This window comes from Lethenteron reissneri, chromosome 47, assembly GCF_015708825.2.
Source record: "Lethenteron reissneri isolate LAM-NWPU_2019-01 chromosome 47, ASM1570882v1, whole genome shotgun sequence".
Taxonomy (NCBI): domain Eukaryota; kingdom Metazoa; phylum Chordata; class Hyperoartia; order Petromyzontiformes; family Petromyzontidae; genus Lethenteron; species Lethenteron reissneri.
This window is the reverse complement of record NC_083825.1, coordinates 1002685-1019278: the sequence shown is the minus strand read 5'-3', so window position 1 is coordinate 1019278 and position 16594 is coordinate 1002685. Positions and strand designations below refer to the sequence as shown.

The 16594-nt window shown below is 45.8% G+C and overlaps 2 protein-coding genes across 3 annotated transcripts in view; one reads left to right on the top strand and one right to left on the bottom strand.

Annotated features, from left to right (window-relative positions):
* Positions 1 to 4134: 4134 nt before the first annotated feature.
* Positions 4135 to 8214, top strand: LOC133354496 (peptidyl-tRNA hydrolase 2, mitochondrial-like). Of its 2 annotated transcripts, none has more exons than XM_061571381.1 (2): positions 4135 to 4293; positions 6473 to 8214. In XM_061571381.1, exon 2 carries the CDS (start codon positions 6528 to 6530, stop codon positions 7167 to 7169), a length of 642 nt encoding a protein of 213 aa, XP_061427365.1. In that variant the 5' UTR covers positions 4135 to 4293; positions 6473 to 6527; the 3' UTR covers positions 7170 to 8214. The 2 variants fall into 2 exon arrangements, with proteins under 2 accessions (XP_061427365.1, XP_061427366.1); XM_061571382.1 differs by lacking the exon at positions 4135 to 4293 and adding an exon at positions 4301 to 4438.
* A 1349-nt stretch (positions 8215 to 9563) lies between these two features.
* The window catches only part of SEC24B (SEC24 homolog B, COPII coat complex component), a 40114-nt gene continuing 33083 nt past the window's right edge, over positions 9564 to 16594 (bottom strand). The window contains 2 exon segments of the mRNA XM_061571066.1: positions 9564 to 14443; positions 16036 to 16139. Coding sequence (XP_061427050.1) covers positions 14329 to 14443; positions 16036 to 16139 — 219 coding nt within the window. The 3' untranslated portion in view covers positions 9564 to 14328.

Genomic DNA, 16594 nt, shown 5'->3' with positions numbered 1-16594 from the left:
TACACACACACACACAACTACACACAACTACACACACACACCTACACACACACACAACTACACACACACACAACTACACACACACAACTACACACTCACCTACACACACAACTACACACACACAACTACACACATCTACACACAACTACACACACACACAACTACACACACACATCTACACACAACTACACACACACACAACTACACACTCACCTACACACACAACTACACACACACACAACTACACACACACACAACTACACACACACACACAACTACCCATACACACACACAACTACACACACACACAACTACACACACACATCTACACACAACTACACACACACACAACTACACACACACACAACTACACACACACACAACTACACACACACACAACTACACACACACACAACTACACACACACACAACTACACACACACACACAACTACACACACAACTACACACACACACCTACACACAACTATACACACACAAACTACACACATCTACACACAACTACACACACACAACTACACACACACACCTACACTACACACACACAGAACTACACACACACACAACTACACCACTACACCACTACACACACAACTATAGACACACACAACTACACACACACAACTACACCACTACACTACTACACACACACAACTATACACACACACACAACTACACACACACACAACTACACACATCTACACACACAACTACACACATCTACACACATCTACACACAACTACACACACACACAACTACACACACACACAACTATACACACACACACAACTACACACACGCACCTACACTACACACACACAACTACACACACACAACTACACCACTACACTACTACACACACACACAACTATACACACACACAACTACACACACACACAACTACACACATCTACACACACACACAACTACACACACACACAACTACACACATCTACACACACATACAACTACACACATCTACACACACACACACAACTACACACACACACAACTACACACACACACAACTATACACACACACAACTACACACACACACAACTACACACATCTACACACACACACAACTACACACACACACAACTACACACATCTACACACACATACAACTACACACATCTACACACACACACACAACTACACACACACACAACTACACACATCTACACACACACAACTACACACACACACAACTACACACATCTACACACACATACAACTACACACATCTACACACACACACAACTACACACACACATCTACACACAACTACACACACACAACTACACACACACAAACTACACACAACTACACACACACACATCTACACACAACTACACACACACAACTACACACACACATCTACACACAACTACACACACACACAACTACACACACTACTACACACACACACAACTACACACACACACAACTATACACACACACAACTACACACACACACAACTACACACATCTACACACACACACAACTACACACACACACAACTACACACATCTACACACACATACAACTACACACATCTACACACACACACACAACTACACACACACACAACTACACACATCTACACACACACAACTACACACACACACAACTACACACATCTACACACACATACAACTACACACATCTACACACACACACAACTACACACACACATCTACACACAACTACACACACACAACTACACACACACAAACTACACACAACTACACACACACACATCTACACACAACTACACACACACAACTACACACACACATCTACACACAACTACACACACACACAACTACACACACTACTACACACACACAATTACACACAACTAAACACACACAACTACACACAACCACACACACAACTACACACAACCACACACACAACTACACCACTACACACACATCTACACACACCTACACACAACTACACACAACTACACACACACAACTACACACACACACCTACACACATCTACACACACAACTATACACACTACTACACACACACAACTACACACACACTACTACACACACTACTACACACACACAACTACACACACACTACTACACACACAACTACACACAACTAGACAAATACACACAACTACACGCACACACCGCACACACTGCACTGACCACACACACACATTGCATACACCACACACACTGAACACACCACACACACTGCACTGACCACACACACACATTGCATACACCACACACACTGAACACACCACACACACTGCACTGACCACACACACACATTGCATACACCACACACACTGAACACACCACACACACTGCACTGACCACACACACACATTGCATACACCACACACACTGAACACACCACACACACTGCACTGACCACACACACACATTGCATACACCACACACACTGAACACACCACACACACTGCACTGACCACACACACACATTGCACACACACCGCACACACTGAACACACACACACTGCACTCACCACACACACGCATTGCACACACCGCACACACACAAACACTGCACACACTGTGCACACGCACACACACACACTGCACACAGACACATTCATCTACACACAGCGGACTCGCACACCCACCCACCCATCTACTCACCCACCCACTCCGTCCATCGATAACCGGCCACGATAAGAGGAATATTTGTTCCACGTGTTTTTGTACTGCTTGTTGTTGTTGTTGTAACTTTGTGACCGGTCCCCACTGGACATCTGTGAAAAAGAGCTTTAGAGCTCATCGGATTCCTCCTGCAGTGTAAAGATTCTGATGCCGAAGTAGACTCATGGTACAAGCAAATCAGGTCTCGCTTATTTGATTAACCTGAAGTAGAGAATTGAAGTGACCAGCTGGGAGACTCATTTGCAATAAAACTTCGATTATAAATATTGTCATTAATAATTATTTACATTTGTAAGGCGCTTTTCATCCGTAGACTTTTGAAAGCAGGACACGTGGTGGTAAAGGCCAATTTAAAGGGGAGTTTAAAGGTCAGCTATTTAAGTCTCATTTTAAGCCAATTTAAACTCACCTTTAAATTTAAACTCACCTTTAAATTGGCTTAAAAACGAGACTTAAATAGCTACAACGACTCTTGTCTTGACAGTATTGCCAGAGGCACAGCATTCGATCGCTATATTTAAGCACACTTCGGATATACATACACTTTGAATGAGGACACTTCTGATACAAGCAGACCAACACATGTACACACGTCGCATATAAGCACACATTGGTTATAAGCACATATCAGATGCGAGCGCAGTTCGGATATAAGGACACCGTTGGTACAAGTACACTTCTGATAAGTGCACTTCTAAACTGACACATTTTTTACAAGGAGTCATGTTTGCATTGACCACAATACCTGCGGTCGGAATGCAAACAAAAAACACAACTCTGATCATGTATGCACTGTCCTTGAAATTGATTGGTCCTCACCCGAGACAGCTTTTCTTAGAGCCTAGTCTCACATGGTGTTGGACCAGATGACGTCAAAAGGTGTCAGTTTTGTTGCCAGATAAAAGGGTAAAAAAAACAAATATATTTTGCTACCGGCAAAGGAGGTTCCAATGGTGCACTTCTAAACACAAGCGTACGTCGCGGATATAAGCACACTCCGTGTGTGCACACCAGCAATCCGGATAAGCGTGCACTTGTGATACGTCTGCACTGAGTTGGTGTTCTTCTTGGTTCTTTTGGTAAAGTCACGTAGAAGGGAATAAAATAATAAAAATATAACATAATAATTATTTTATTATGTTTTATTTTTATTATTTTATTATGTTGTATTTTTATTATTTTATTACTTCCCTTCCACGTGACTTTACCGAAAGAACCAAGAAGATGAATCCCTGCAGTCACGAAAGCTTTAAATCGAAAAAATTTGAGTTGTTGTTACATCGGCAGGGACGGGTGGCTTTCTGACCACGGGCTGTGTGAGTGGACACGTGGTGGGTGGCCGCCTTCATCGGGCAGCAGTGGATCGATCCTGGTCGATGGAGGCAACAGCAGGGGGGGGTGTCAGTGGATCGATCCTGGTCGATGGAGGCAGCAGCAGGGGGGGGGTGTCAGTGGATCGATCCTGGTCGATGGAGGCAGCAGGAGGGGGGGGGGTGTCAGTGGATCTCGGCTCCCCCCACCACCCCGCCCGCTCTGGCGGTGACTTCCCCGCCGCGCGAAGGGCAGGCGGCTTCCAGCGAAGATCGTCGTTCCATGGTTGGCATCAACACTCCGACCACCACTACCACTCCTGTTACTGACGATTTTGATCAACGCATTAGCTGCTAGCGTTAATGGGGAACACGAAAAAAACCGTGTAGACGACAGCTTTAATACGAGATCGTAGTGGGGGTGTGTGCAGGTAAAACTGCGTCCGTGTGCGTCACCGCGCTCGGCTCGGCTCTCTCGTCTCTCCGTTCTGTTTCGCCGTCTTCTCTTGCTTCGTGCGCCGTGCGGGTCTCATGAGTTGTCGAGAACGACGGCGGTGACGAGCAACGCGGCCTTTGGGTGACATCGCCGCCTCCACTCACATCGGCTCACGGCGTCAAAAGCCGAGCCATGTCGCGTTTCTTAGGTTTCTCTGGGCCCACGTGTCTGCGTGAATTGACGACGAAACGCGAAATATTTACACCGCAAGAGACACTAAAACATCCTGTTGTTAGCAGCTGGTGACGACGCACGGAGCGAGCGAGACGCGGGGGGGGGGGGGTAATGGAGCCTTGAAGCCGAATCCACGAATCTTTAACTCGGCCACGTGCTCCGAACCACGTGGGTGTACAGTAGCAGTCATTGTCAGCCACGCGGCTGCCACAATGCTGTAGTTGATGCGCACGTTGTGTTGGTCATCAGCATTGTTAGACCATACTTCACCACGTTGGTCAATACGGGGAGAGGGGTGACACATACAGTACGTGGTGTGGCCCAGTAGGGGGGTACAGCTGGGTGCATCAACTGGTCATCTCAGCCAGCCGACCCATGGCACCTGCTGGGTCTGTCCCGTGACCTGCACCTAGCCTGGCACAGGAAGGGTGTACAGCTGCTCCATCTACCAGTCATCTCAACCAACCCATGGCACCTGCTGGGTCTCTCCCGAGGACCTCCTGTCAGCGAGCCTTCAGCACTTCACGTGGCCTCAAGGTGCACATGGCCTGGCACAGTGGACAGAGTTATTGGTGGCCCAGCGCCGATTTTAGATATCACCACTGACGTTATACGTCGGTCGGAAATCGAACTCGGGTCGCCGGATTAGTCACCTGCACCCCCTCTCCACGTACCGTATAGAGTAAGCCATTCACAGAAGTTAATTACCACTTCGTGTTAGGCGAATGTTTTGTACGGTACCTATGCGTATATCTACAAGTGCGGATATCGTGATTTATATCGCTGCTATCTCGTTACAAACGGCACAGACCACGCGTCTGGCGTCAGTGGCGAGTGATATCCGATGTGGTGGGGGCAACCAGCATGGTGAAGTAGTCAAATCACTCCCACGAATCCGTACGGCCTGGGTGAGACACCCACCCAGCAGTGGATTGACAAAGGGGCTGATACACGTTCCTGTTGTTACACGTTACCTGGTTTCTAATCATAGTAATGCTGCATTTTAGGCCCAGCTTGGGTCGTTAGGGAGCCTAAGTTTGACGATGGGTTTTCAGACTGATAATCACCACACTTTGGGGTGTGTACAATGTGATCTCTCGTGCCCTTCTCGAACACCAAATCCCAAGAGACAAAACCGGAAAAGACCGTGCCAGCAGTGATCAACGTCAGGGCAGTGTCAAGTTTATACAATTTATTCTTAGCACAGTCCTGGCCTAATTAGATGCAACGGTGCATACAATTGTCAAGCAAAACATTAAAACAATCGAGCGTGGCATTTTACATGTTTTAAATGCAAGTTACAATAACATTGCACACCCCTTGTAAAATATCAGCAGCTTGATTTAGACTGGAGGAGAAATCCGATGAGCTATGAAGCTCTTCCATTATGGGCGGGTCAGAAAGTTAGAACAGCAAAATCGGATTCCACGGGCTGATACATAACATGCTGCAATGTTGTTCTGGAGTCGAGACCATTAGGAAAAAACACAAGATTTAGTGACATGTCGCATATTTCAGAAAAAAAACTGGATGTTTTGTTTACATACATTAATGGTCCTAATAAATCACCCTACACAGCTAATAATTACATGGGATGTTTTTTTTTATAAACTTGTAAGAAAGAAACTGTCAACTAAACTTGGTCAAGCTTAGTTTGGCCACGTTTTTTAGATGCCTGTAGGAGGCAGTGACGAGGATAAATGTTTCTCCTGTCAACTTGAAAACCATTGTGAGTGTGCGCCTTTTGTTTATCTTATGAAGTGCTGCAATTCATTTTCTTCATTATTTTTTAAAGGTGGGCAGGAAGGACGCGATCTCAAAAATCTCAAGCGTCACCCCCTCCCCGAGCGATGTCTGCCATGCCGCTCCCCGCCTCCGCGGCGTCTCTCCTCGCCAGCCTGGGCTGCGGCTTCGCACTCGCGTGGTTCCTGCGAGGTCGCTTGGCCACCGCCCCTGCCCACGGTCCTCCGGCAGACCACGCCGGCCAGGCACACGGTCACGAGGGGGGCGGCAGCAGCAGCGACGACGGCTACGACAAGGATGACGACTTCGACGGCGGGGACGACGCGGACGACGTGGACAGCGACGGCAACAGCGTCGGCGATGACACAGGAAGCGACGACGACGCTGACGACGCCGACGAGCACAAGATGGTGCTGGTCGTGCGCGCCGACCTCAAGATGGGCAAGGGCAAGGCGGCGGCTCAGTGCGCGCACGCCGCCGTGGCCGCGTACCGGCTGGCGGCGGCGCGCCAGCCGGGCGCGCTGAGACGCTGGCGCCGCGGCGGGCAGGCCAAGATCGTGACGCGCGTGGAAGACGAGGCGGCGCTGCTGGAGCTGCAGGAGAGGGCGCGCGCGCTGGGGCTCGGGGCGCCCCTGGTGTGCGACGCCGGGCGCACGCAGGTGGCCGCCGGGTCGTGCACAGTGCTGGCCGTGGGGCCCGGCCCCGTGCGCGCGGTGGGCGAGGTGACGGGGCACCTCAAACTGTACTGAGCACCGGCTCTCTCTCGCTCTCCTACGGCCTTCCCTCTGCAATGCACTCATCCCACCAACTCTGCTCCCCCCTCCACCGCAACCCTTAGCTCTGAATTGTTTTCGGTTTGTACCGCGTGTTATTTGGCATGATGTTTGACAATTTAGCCCACGTGCTGGGGCTTCTCGAGATCTTCCTACCTTCTGGTCGTGAAGAGGTTCCCAGCAGATATGTAGTGAAACGTAGGACATAATGCCGAACCCCACGGTTACAGCCTGAAAGCACATCAGAGCTATACGGCACAACTATGAAAAACCCACGGTCCCCAAACCTTAGTCGCCTTTCTCCAAGTCATGGTGAGTGGTGCACATCACCTTTGGCAGCCGTGAAACTGGTGAGAATTCTGCATTCCAGTGGTGCTGGGCTATGTGGTGGGCAGCAGAGGGCAGTGTGCAGCTAAATATATTGTAGTTTTGTACCCCCTCTGTGCCCCCTGCCTACGCCTTCAACCCACACAGAGCAGCGTTATGGAGTATGGTCAAATAACCCCCACACGCTGTTGGAAGGCCTTAATCCAGCAGTGGAAACCGTTCATACACAAATGGTATAACGAGTGATACTGGCAATGTTCAAGACTGGATCATATGTTGTGCTATAGCAATATAGTTATCAGTATTTTCGGTATCACCTTGATACTGGGAGTCTTGATAAACGTTATTTTGCTATTTCCCTTTGCAAATGTATTGCTCATGGAGCAATATCTATTTCATGACTTTCATTACCAAGGTATTTCCTGTAATGTGCGATACACTGGTAGAATAATTTCCCAGCTGTTGTGATTCAGGAATGGGTATGAAATGTTAAGGTATCAGATATACGGTGAATATTAAATACAAGGCCTCTACTGCCAAGCACTGCTTTCACTTAACGCCGGAGACCAATATTCAGTGGAAATCAGCCAAGTTCACAAAACGCATCCAATGGTTTCCTAAAAATGTTGAAGCTTATTGCATCCGTTACTCTTTAATAGTACAATAGAAGCTCAAATAAACTGTTTACAAACAAGCAATTTGCAGAATGCATGGATTTTAGATGAACACTTATGGTAACTTGGAACGTGGCACTGCATACATTTTCTGTATTTCTGTACAATCTTTGACATTTTTCCCATTAGGCGGGCACGTTAATACAAATATAAATTCAAGCAATGTGACCCCAAAGCTGCTGGCACGTTTTAAGCTGCCATCACTCATTATGTGAGTGAGGAGACTTCAACTTACAAACGGCCCGTCTTGCCAGTGACTGCCGCCACAGCACGATGGGACAAAGTGGATGTCACAAACGAGCCACGGCACCTCGCTGATCAAGGAGCAGAAAGCATCGCAGCGAACTCCGGTGGTCATCCACGCAGTAGCGGCTTTTGGCCAGCCCACGAACAAAGACGTCGCGCGTTTTCAGATGTGTTTCTGCGGCCGCCTGGAATGGTCTTCCGATATTAGGAGCCACTGGAGCTTTGCACTTTTACATCTTTAAAACTGCTTTTTTGTGCTTAGTTGTCCTTCCCCCCCCCCCGTACCTCCGTTGAGTGCGGTTGGCTACGTACGGTGCGAAAGAAATTCAACATACAGGGTAGCTCTAGATTTGAAGCTTTCGTGACTGCAAGGATTCATACTCTTAGTTCTTTCGGTAAAGTCACGTAGGTAAAAAATGAAATAAAAATTAATAAAAATAAAACAATAAAATCACGACGTTTCGGAGGCAACACAAGTCTCCGTCATCAGGTGGGACCGTCGCAGCCAGATTTGCTGTATACCTGATGACGGAGACTTGTGTTGCCTCTGAAACGTCGTGATTTGTTTTATTTTTATTAATATTTATTTCATTTTTTACCTACGTGACTTTACCGAAAGAACTAAGAGTATACAGGGTAGCCAGGAACATTGTCAGACGTGAACTGCATGAACATCACCCGAGGATGTTTTTTTTTCCATCTTCTGGAAATCCGAGCAGCAAATGAGCAGAGTGGTCTACCCCCTGCTGAGCGGGTTTGTTAAGCTGAAATAATGGTGAAACTGTAGCCGCCTTGCCTTAAAGTGTGACCCCCCCCCCAAAAAAAACTCTCAAAATTCCTCCCAGTAACAAACTTTACTTTTTTATGGATTAGATTTGCGATTGTAGCCTATCGCTCTCCAGTGTTTAGTTTTCGGGTTTTGACGTTTGACCGTGTGCCAAATAACATGCAGTGCAACCTCAACACACATCGGAGAGGCTATTATATATATTTGTAATCAGGTTATTTGTGCATATCTATGTTTGGAGTTATTTGAAGCAATAGGTAAATTGTAGCAAGCCAAGCGATATTCGGTTTTTATGTTGGGCGTTTGAAGCTGCGCATCAAGAGGCAACACATCAACTCGTGACCAGAAAATATTTATTTCAACAATTGTCAAATGCCATCGATCTTTCCAATGCTAACTATTCAAACTCTGCACTTAATTTGAAAGCTCAAAGGAAACAAGTTAACAGAGCAGGCTGCTGTTATTTTGATTAAACACGGAAATAAGTTATATATGTTACCTGGTTGTCGCTATACAATTTTTGTATAAAACGCTTCACATCTCCAGTGTAAATAGACACGTTAGTAAAATACAGGACGCGGTGAGCCTTCACTCTTAGTTACACTATGCTACAAGTTACCTTGGGTCAGTAGTTCACAAACCGCGAGCACCGTGTTCCCCACCACCTGAGCCAAGCTCCCATCGCTACCACTCCAGGCGCGTGTCTCACATCACCTCCGCACGTGTGCAGTGTGCATCCTGGCAGCGATGGAAGGGCTGCGCTTGAGGCGGAGGGGGGTGACCGATCGCTGTGGTGTGAGAATCGTTGCGTCGCACGCGGCACTTAAACTCAAGGTTCGATGTAAACTGCACAAAAGTTGTGCAAAAAAAAGCCGGCTCGGGTAACACGGAGGGACCAAATTCGTTTAAATAAGTACGAGCTGATCAGCTTTCCCGCACGTTGTTTAAGCTTATTCTTACCGGTGATTAAGCGCCGAGTTGTCAGCTTTTCTTTGAATGCAACTGAAAATAGGGATTAAAAAAGTGGTCACATTACGAGTTCCATGATCGTTAATTCCCATTTTTGGTTTTTATCACAACTCTTTTCCCACATATCTACTGCAAGAGTGTTTTGTGTGGGATTATTTTCATTGTTTTTTTGCTTGTTTAACTTACAATAACAAATCTATTTTAAAGCAAAAGTTTTAGACTGCATTTTAAAAGATGGTCCAATAAACCACAAGCTGTTAAAAATGTAAGACCCAGCAAGCATACATGCTCGTTGGCGTTTTGAGCCAGTTATTTTAAAGCTACTACAGCAGATGCCAATCACGAACAGCATTTGCTGTAACAATTATGAACGGAAGGAACACTGTTGGTCCAATTGTTTTGTATAAGTGATAGTGACTTTTTTAAAAGTTATTTTCAAACTGATCAAAAATACGCACTTATGCAAGGAACGCCTTTCCCTTATAAATAGAACAGAATTCCACACTCAAGTAACTTTTTTGCTCTCGGGGACTTGAGCTGCGATAAATCGAGTTCAACCACTTGTGACAATATACTCAGAACTCGTTAAGTTTCTGACGGTTCTGAGAGAATAAAATGCAACGTGTGTAAAAAAACACATGTCTGGACTCTGTTTCTTTTGATTAACTTACCAAAACCAGGGCTTGAACCCTGAACCACAGACGTTCTGAGCGATTTATCTCCGGCACAGTTACATTAGTCTTGTGCGCCCCACAACTGCCCGTTTAACGCCCCTTTAGGTGCAATGCCAAGCCCTGCTTGCTATGCCTGCAAGAGTAAGGAAAAAACATTTACCTTATATACTGCAAGTACACTCAAATACTGAACATCTAAATGTGACAACAAGCATAAACACACAGACATAAACATGAAACGCTGAACTTGATGAATATAATTATAATGTATTTGCCCTGCTGGTCAAGCTTCAGTATACTGTATAACGAAATGCTAAACATCAAGTATTTGTATTCCATCAGTCGGCAAAAGCAATGAACGGCTGTGGATTATAAGGACTACACTCGGAGAGAATATCACAAAAGCATCCTTCAAGTTAAAAATGTCTCACTCCCTCCCCCCCTGCAGTCAAGCATTCGAGCCCCATAGCAAAAGCCATCCTTCTGCAATTTAATATTAAGAGGTACTGCTCACACACTACGAATGACAATGTGAGGATATGCCACTGTTCATGAACTTTTTTGGCGGGGCCTGTGGTTTTCTCGGAGGTGGCCCCACAACGTGAAAACACTGGCAGGTTTGTGCTTTATTTTAAGAATGCTTAAAGCATTGGGACAATGGGTTGGGATATGCCCACAGGTTGATGTTCTTTTTTGGGCAAATGTGTTACATTTACACGATAGTCCACACCGACGTCGCCAATCGCAGCCTCGCCCTATTTTTGTCTCCCAAGATATAGGCGCCACCTGTGTGATGAAATCGCCCACAATGCGCCTGATTACACCAGACTTGGGAAGCTAAGCAAGCTTTAAGCCTGGATAGCGCTTGGATGGGCAACCGCAGTGCACAAACTCGCACTGACCGGCGTGGTGAAGAATGGACCAATATCCTTCAGGGCCATCAAGGTGTGCGTGGTGGGGAGGCCCTTTCTGGCAGCAGGTTAACAAAATGGGCTGCACGTGTAGAAAATATGTACCCACGGAACGTGTCACCAGGGAAAACCTGATCAATATAAATAAACCCTCCTGGTTTTCCCCCCTAATATTTTCTGATGAGCAAATGCAGCCACAGCATGGCATTTTGGTCAGTCACGTTCACTAGGCTTAGTAGACACGTGCACCTGGGCCCAGAGTTAAGTCCATGCATGCCATCTAGAGGAAACAAAGCTTCGAATGTCATGTGGAGCCACTTAACGAAGATCACATGAGAAACAAAAGCATTGCTTGTGTACACCATTTCAGGGTTATTAAAGAAAGTGCAGTGTTTTTTTTGTTTTTAAACGTGCTACAAATACCATATGAGAATTGTTCCATGAAATAGAAATAGCCGCTTCGATAGGTACAGCCCACTCTGAAGAGATATGTGCATCTTGTAAAAAAAAATACTTCATTCTTGTTTTAAGTAGTGTTTATAATTCAATTCAAGTGGTGTCGTCTTTGAAGGATTAGTGCCCTCATTTTATGCGCTCACGCTTAAGCCACGGTTTAACACGACAGCTGAATTGTAATTATACCGTCTGCGATTGCCTCTGTTGCCATAAATCACAACCATAAGTTTCATAGTTTTCTCCAAACTTAGCACTGTCGTGCAAAAAAATCCATCTTTTGCCATTGAGCTGTCCATTCAGCTGGAGGAAATTTGTATCAACTAGTCTCGTTCGGCTCTTTGGTTCTTTCGGTAAAGTCGCGTAGAAAGAAAATAAATTAAATAATAGAGTAGGACGTTTCAATTGCAACACAAGCAACCGTCATCAGGTAGAACTAAATTTGAGAGAGAGACAAAACACAGACACGGAGACACACAGACAGACACAAGCAGAGAGAGACAACACAGACACAGACACACACAACATAGACACGCAGAGACGTCTCACACAGAAAGACACACAACATAGACACAGAGATGTCTGTGTGTCTATGTTGTGTGTCTCTATGTGTCTGTGTTGTGTCTCTCTCTCAATTGTAGTTCTACCTGATGACGGTTGCTTGTGTTGCCACCGAAACGTCGTACTCTATTATTTATTTTATTTTATTTCCAAGTGACTTTACCGAAAGAACCAAAGAGTAATTCCTGCAGTCACGCAAGCTTCAAATCAAGTTTAGTCTCGTTAGGACAATCGAATCTCCTTAGGTGGGAAAAAAGTTAAATCGACTTGTATCATTATTCACACTCCCTGTTTAGGTTGAGAACAAGCACACGATTCTACCGCACATGAAGACTTTTTTCTGGAACCTACTGAAACACTTCATCAAATGGCGCTGCCATGTTATAATCATGAACATTTGAGACATGCAGTCTCTTTAAATCCATTTTACTGCTGGAGGTTATTTTCCGTTTGGTGTCGAGCTCTCCAGCAAAGCAAGGGCTATTTCCTTATGTACTTTATAGCTTATTCTAACTCATAGAAAAAAGTATACGGTATAAAAATGAGACGAACATTTCACATTTCTGTACGATTCAATATCTTAAATGTTGCGGGGGTCCTCTAAGCAAACGAAGGCCGTCCTCTGGCATTAGCTCACGTTGCGATATGATCAATAAATAAGACCTCAACAAAAAGACTGCTCGGCCTTGTGAGAGCAAGGATGGTCTCATAACAGAAGCTAATTGCAACTAACGGTAAAAAAAATGCCAGGTGTGGATTTATTTTTTTAGAGAGGAAAATTCACTCAGCACGTGAGAAAGGGTTGAGAAACAGTGAGTATAAATTATACACGTGCACATCTGTAAGTAAATCAGGCATGGGATTCGTTCATCCTCAAAAACACAGCCATTTGACAAACAAAAAACAACATTAATCAGCTTTTGAAATCGTATTTGGCCCCAAGGCCAAAACACATGGCACCTCAATCCAAAAAGCGATGAGCCTAATGGGCTGTGCCAAGCAATTCAAGTTGTTACGAAACAATTTAATACATTTTTGGATACATTTTTGGATACATTTTTCGAATGTTCTCATCAATTCTGGAATTAACTGTGTCGGATGCATTCAAGGTTAAGACCACTTAATTGATCTGAGCATATGTAATACGGCGCATTCAGCAAATTACTTTTTTATATTTCAAAATATCTTAGTCTGGACTCTAGGGTATCGACACGTTGATGACACACACATTCCTGCATTGACCGTTTCTCTGGTGTAGCTGTGCTCCGAAACGTACTGTGCAGAGCCCCACAATGGTCCTGCCATTCCTTGCCGACGACTGGCCTGCATTTTAAAAGGCAGCACCACAACAAGTCCACTGGCCTCTCTCGCCGTTAAACCAGTTAATTCCACATCAACATTCATGAGCTCTGACAGAACACCTAATCCAAAAAACTGCACCCAAATAAGAACCAGCTGACAAAAAAAAGCATCTCTGCTTTTCCACTTGAGGCTGATACCAAGGATCCATAAGCACCAGCGAAACTCCATTCCCTACTTGCAGATCTGTCGCTGTATGTGCTGCAGGAACTCGGAGTATGACATCGAAGACTCAGACCTGTCCTCCACAAGATGCTCGATGAAGATCGTCCTGTTGGTGCTGTCGTCCCTGCAAGCGGCAACATCAACGGTTAGAACACAGGGAAGTGGCGCAATGACGCTTTGGGACAACTACCGCAAGAGAATGTCATAGAAAGCAGCCAAGTGCAGGGTTAACGAAGGCTTGAGAGAAGAGGCCGGGAGGCTCAGGGGTCAAAACACTGACGGGTACTGCAAGATCTGACCGCGTCCGTCCAGTGCTCGCCGAATACATTCTAAGGTCGCACTCAATACACACAAAGTGCTTGCCACAAAGTAACTGCAATGCCTTGCTGATCTCTTTAAGGAGCATAAACCATCACGCGAACTCTGGTCATCCTCGCAGCGGCTTTTGGCTAGCCATCGAGCAAAGACGGTCACTGCATCGCGCGCTTTTAGATGCGCTTCTGTGGCCGTCTGGAATGCTCTTCCTACCAATATTATGAAGCCACTGGAGCTATGCACTTTTAAATATTCATTAAAAACGAATTTCTTAACAATTGCTTTCTGTGTTTCGTTTATTGTCCTTCCCCCGCAACTCCAATTAGCATGGTTGGCAATGAACGATGTGAAATAAGTTCAAAATACATCAATGCTGGATTTCAGCTGCTCACGATTTAAACCGGATTTTCAGTTGCAGCGAATTGATGGTCTAAGCCCAGCCACCAACGACAGGACCAAAAAAAATTTGAAGTGATTTTTTTTCATCTAAATTGCACACAAAGACTGTACATGAACGTGTAACTGATAATACCCTATAGGCAGCGTATACTACATGGTGCGTCGTACAGAAATATGAGCACACCTAATAGACCACAGGACTAAATTGCACTGCGTGGACACGTTTCAAGTGACAGTCAAGGGCATGCCTATTAAACGCAATAACGACATAACACATACCGTGCATGCACAAGAGAGACCATTACTACATAATGCACAACATACACCGACGGGCGACTGCATGCTTACTACAACAGCACATGGCCAACTTGGAGGTGCAGCCCACATCGTGTTGGGAGTCTCTCATCCAGCAATGGACTGCTAAATGGGCTGTACATGTGCATCTGGTTGAACATACGTGCATGCTGTATCACACAACCGTATTAACCGCTAACATTAAAGAGAAAAAGTGGCTTCTGAAATCAGCATTGACACATGTCACATGTGGGACTAACCCTAACCAGACCGTGCCCCCCCCCCTCCTCCCGTTTATTTCCCTCTGTGACCTTCCCCATTCTTTATTTTATAGTTGACTCCCTTGTTAGCTGCGTGCAAGGGGCTAACCCGACAAAAGAAATGAAGAACATGATATGTAATTCGTGTACCTGAGCATCGGGTCCCCATTCAACTTGCACGATGCAATAAATGTGACGATTTTATTTTATAAACATCGTAAGCGGCTAAATTTTTATTTAAAGCTTTCGTGACTGCAGGGATCTGTATTCTTGGTTCTTTCGGTAAAGAGGCATTGTAAAAGCCGCTTACGATATTCTTGGTTCTTTTTATTATTTCCCTTCTACGTGACTTTACCGAAAGAACAAAGAATATCGTAAGTGGCTTTTAAAACGCCTCTGCAAATCAGCCTAGCGATCAGGAGCGATGCGTCTTTGGTGGGGAGCATACTTGATGATGTGCTGCGTGGAATGGAAGGGCCTTGGCTCTCGAATCCACGACAAGAAGTCTCTCGTTCTCTCCGACGTGGTGTTGTCCAGTTCGGGCAAATCGACCTGCGAAAAGAACGCATCGCCAGGGACTCTGCTTCACCGCACCATTGCACCGTGAAATCAGGGCACTGCACAGAAGTGGCCTCTCAAGATCGCACACATCAAACACCAAGACGTGTGCTCGCACACACGCACAAATACAAAACACCCCCCATGTAGCCTTTATAAATAGTTGGGGTAAGTGCTGTGGGTGAGCACCTGTGGAGGCCAGCACAGTGCTTGAGGTGGTATGACCACCATGCCTAGACAGCCTCGTCTTCCCAGTGATAATGTGTACATACCGCACAAGGTACACATTTAATGCCAAGTCCACTTAGAGGAGAGCCCCAGACCGGCTCAAGATATTCGCCACTAACATCAGCTGTGGCCAGGAATCAAACTCAGTTGACGAGGTTCATAGCAAAGTTAATGAACAACTACGTTACCACTCCCCAAACCACACACAGACACATGTGCGC